The sequence below is a fragment of the Loa loa genome, assembly GCF_000183805.2.
Source record: "Loa loa unplaced genomic scaffold supercont3.34, whole genome shotgun sequence".
NCBI lineage: Eukaryota > Metazoa > Nematoda > Chromadorea > Rhabditida > Onchocercidae > Loa > Loa loa.
The window spans coordinates 78235-82631 of record NW_018108214.1 but is presented as its reverse complement, the minus strand read 5'-3'; the positions used below and the strand labels follow the sequence as shown (position 1 = coordinate 82631).

Below are 4397 nucleotides of genomic sequence, written 5' to 3'. Positions count from 1 at the left end.
CATCTTTTGGTGAAAAAACCAGTTTTTAAACATCAATTAGCACTTAAAGAGTCTCCTGAGATGTCGTAAACAGTAAGCAAAAGTAGGGAGTGGAATAGCTCTAACATTCGTTTGGAAGTGCATAAAGATGAAATAATGTAAAAAAAAGGAGGTAATTGAACGCGTAATTTGCTTTTTATTACTATTTGCATAGTAAAAAATATTAAGTGAACGAATAGATATTCATTCAACAAGTCAAAGAAACCCAGATTTCAGTGGTATTCGTATTAAAGAGGCATCAGCTTGTGTACGCTTTCTTGAACCATCGGAATCCGCTCCGCTGGTGTGTTCACTAAAAATACGACCACGCTCCCCTGTTGTACCATTTCTTGGTTTGTGAAACGATAAATCCAAAGGCGAATCAGTAAGTCTAGCCGATGATGGTGATGTCAGCACTGATTCGTGCGAAGAAATTTTTGTAGATACTGCACATGATCGAAGGCCTTCCTCTTTTCGGCATGTACTGCAAAAAAAGCTAACAATGATAAGCGTAAAATTTCGTTCCCCTAACTGATTTTTTCATGAGAAATAGTTTTAAACAGACATCTCGTACGTTTTACACGGAACAGTAATCAATTTTTGACTATTCACAAGCAACAAACATTAAAATTGAGCTTGCCTTAAGCCACTGCTGGCATGCTGATGAGTCAATGCAGTCCTCTTCAATATATGAGTACTATTACTACTACTGCTACCACTGGGACAAGCAGTTGTGACAGTGCTAGTAGTTGCAACTCGGGCTCTAGCTCTTTCATAATTAGCAGCACTTTGCAACACGGCAGCAATAAGCTCACTGTGTTGCTGATGTTGTTGCGAAGCTGTAGCTGCAAGTGCAGCATAGCAGCGTGCTGATGCTTCTAAAAGATTTGAATTCAACGATACTCCTCCAACTGATGAAGATGATGATGACGACGAAGGTGATAATTGCGAAGACATACCATTTCTCGTTCTATTGCTATCCCTGAAAAAAACGAAAGTCCGTAAATTCTCGCTCAATTCAAAGATAAGTTTGTTTGGTAATCAAATTCGGAATTTTCATTTTTCTCTAGGGATACTTTTGAGAAAGCCCACTAAAATAAACAATCATAACAATTATAACGGAAAAAAATCTAAATTTAAACAAACCCTACCTCCGCTTCGGTATTTCACCCGGTTCCAAACCTTTTGTTGGAGAATCCGGAACAGAGGTCAGGATGCCAACATTCGTAGAAGAAGTAGAAGCTATGTCAGCAACAAAATGTCCAGTTGCTCGCAGCGTCAATTCGTTGTTATCTGCATTATCAGTACCCCGATTCGTTTGTTGTCTATCTGAAAAGATAAACTGGAATGAAGATTCATGTTAAATAATGTATCCATTTAATCGTTCAAAATCGAAATTCACTGTGACAATCAAACTTTCAAGCAATTATAAGCTTTACTTGCAATGAATTTAATTCAATCAAATCACAGTTGCATTGTCTGAAACGTTTAAATCTGAATCACTTTGTTTCTGGTTAAAATTATAGCACGAGAACATACCAGCAACGATATTAGCTGATCTTGCACTTGCAGTGGCCATCCTTCTTAGCACTTCTTCAAATGATTCTTGTGGTTGCTGTTGTTGTTGTTGCAACAGCAATCCCGGTTGCGACAAATGTGCCATATTCCAAAACATCATGTCGACTGTGTTCGTCATACCAAAATTTAAATTTGGAAAAAGTAAATTCATGGGCATATTGTTTTGTGTAGCTGCTTGCGCGGCTAGCAAGGCCAGAAAATTCTGTTGTGCCTGATCGCCCATGTCCTAAAGAAAGCAATAATACTTACCAAAATCTCTTAAAAAGTGATTTAAGAATAAAAATAGAGAAATAAGTATTGAAATCATAGGCTATATCACCAAAGAGAAATAAATAAAATGGCTTAACACGGTTATATAACAATATTTCGGTATATCTTGCGTTACAAGATGGCTTTTTTATAATCCATCATATGTGAATTTAGATCAGTTCAACAAATATGTACTTAATAGCTTTTTTATAATCCATCATATGTGAATTTAGATCAGTTCAACAAATATGTACTTAATATCGTCACCATTCAAAAAGATTAATTTCTTGTCGAGATAAGCCGGAGAGAAATGTAGATGCTTAAAATATGGAGGAAATGAGATCCATCATTTTTGATTCTTTGCCTCCAACATGATTCCAATTTAATTTAGAAAAGCGGAAGACTGTTGGCAAACTACGCTATGCGTAGTCTGCATTTTTATTATCGTTCACATAAAATGTCACCAAATATTGCGCCTCACCTTGCACCTTCACACAGTAGCATGCATGGGCCAGGGTTTTTACAGCCGTGATAATGGAAAGGGTGTAGGGAAGGCCAGTCAGTTATTATAAAAGTACAAAAACCCTTCATATACTCAGAAACAAAATATGAAACGTCACGAATAATTGAACCCAAAGATGCAGAAGTGCGACGAATTGTTTTTCACGACACATAGTGAAACGTGAGTGCCTTATTTGGTAGCGCTAAGGATCGGAAATTCCTTGGCAAACAGAATGACACTTCCTATACGTCTGGCACTAAGATGATAAACAAAATTTGACGTTTATCGTTGCAGATGGGAATATTTACCTTTTGTAGGAGGGGAAACCTTCAGTTGCCCAGACAAGTGCGGCGGCGGTACTCTGTCTTGACATGTACAATGATCGATTAGTAAAGAAAACTGCCTTAAGAGAACGCTTACAAAGGTTATTCTTAAATAATGAAACGACACAGCGAAAAGTTTCAGCAAAAGTTCTGCAAAGTTTTCGAAGTGCATATAATACGTACAGGTGGACCGTTGATTCTGAAGATTTTACGTAGGAATCCGTAACAATTTTAATCAACTACACAGGAGCGCCCAAAGAAAATCGGCATCATATAGTATGTTTCTAGAATCTTCATGATTGATTCCACGTTAGTCGTTGTCTTACGAATGCTGCAAATATACCGAAATTATCCGGTATCCGGCATTCTTGCGAGTTAGCTCAATGAAAATTATTTTGTGCAAAATTCACGCTGAAAAAGCAATTAGAAAGGCTACTGCCACCGCAGCAGCTATACAAAAAGAAAGAGGACGACGTCAGAGCGGCCAGCTCAAACTCAAACTGGACATAAGTCCCTAATTCTGATAGCCATCAGTGACGACGGTGATATCAATACGTCTCAAATTATACACCATACATACATACATACATACATACACACATACAGATAGGATTACAATTTAGTGAAATTTGCTGATGTTGGAATAGCAGGAGGTGAGGAGGGCAACACCGCCAGCTCGAACCCACCTGCCCCTTTTTATCGTCACCGACATTACCATTAAATCTACTACCACTATCACTCATTCACAATATTTCTAAAAATTTTGGACATTTATTGCAAATGAGTAAGAGAAAGCGAGAGTGGGAGAGCGAAAAAAGGAAAATCACATGAAGAGAGCACTCGTGGATGGTGGCTGGAGACTGAAAGCTGAAGGCCACCTGTTATTAAATAACCTTTGTTGGGTTGTAGCGTCGACACATGTATTGCTGGACGGGAAAGAGAAAGGACAAAGGAGCATCGGAAGATGGCACATGGATCCGCTGAATGCATCTATTGTTTACTTGAATGAAGTAATTATTTCACTGTCCTCTTACTACTTTTGGAATTGATTTCATCGTGGCAAAAGGCTTCACGCAAAATGCTATCATAGCAGCGGCGGCAGAAGCAGCAGCAGTAACAGTAGCCCATTGTGCTAATGCATCCACCAATTTTTCACTCTTCAAACATTTCGAAGACAAGCGAAGTATACGATGTCAACTCAAACAATTCAAAATTCCTCATTCTTTTGTGATTTCTGTTTTGCTAACAGGAATCTCTTCTATTTCACTAAAGCGCTTTATTCCTAGCTAAAAAAAAGTTTGCAGTGATTGCACGGAACTCAAGTAATTCAGATCATTTCTCGAGTCCGTACCATAACATGTTCGAAAAGTGATCTGTATCAGCTTTACCTACTCTACCAGAAACTGAATTCACCAAATTTAAGTGAAGGCAATCGTCCAAATCAAAAATCAGCCAGAAAATCACCCGACGATTCAAGCATACTATCCATCTAGCAACATCACCACTTCTGCCTTTACTTCATCTACGCCATTATCACCACCAACAGGCAGGCTCATCCGTCCCATCTCATTCCTTCCGTATGTCTATTAATGTTTAATTATAAGCAGATGTATACGAAAAACATACGTCACCAATCCGTAAATTAGCAGTAACGGTTATCATCGCTATCACAGCTAAGAACAGGATGGCAATCAAGACTATCATTAGTACTGTTATTCTCATCTCTT

The 4397-nt window shown here is 38.3% G+C and overlaps 2 protein-coding genes across 2 annotated transcripts in view; one reads left to right on the top strand and one right to left on the bottom strand.

Annotated features, from left to right (window-relative positions):
• LOAG_17009 (bromodomain containing protein) overlaps positions 1-1819 on the bottom strand; it is a gene marked incomplete at its 5' end in the record, with an annotated part of 13413 nt that extends 11594 nt beyond the window's left edge. Inside the window, 4 exons of the mRNA XM_020449668.1 lie at positions 245-502; positions 659-1000; positions 1170-1347; positions 1558-1819. Coding sequence (XP_020306756.1) covers positions 245-502; positions 659-1000; positions 1170-1347; positions 1558-1819 — 1040 coding nt within the window. The remainder of the gene's footprint in view (positions 1-244; positions 503-658; positions 1001-1169; positions 1348-1557) is intronic.
• Positions 1820-2351: 532 nt separating this feature from the next.
• On the top strand, positions 2352-3391 carry LOAG_13006 (hypothetical protein; the record flags this gene model as incomplete). The annotated part of the gene is made up of 4 exons (XM_003148517.1): positions 2352-2390; positions 2665-2771; positions 2959-3044; positions 3294-3391. 4 exons carry the CDS (start codon positions 2352-2354, stop codon positions 3389-3391), a joined length of 330 nt encoding a protein of 109 aa, XP_003148565.1.
• Between the last annotated feature and the right edge of the window lie 1006 nt (positions 3392-4397).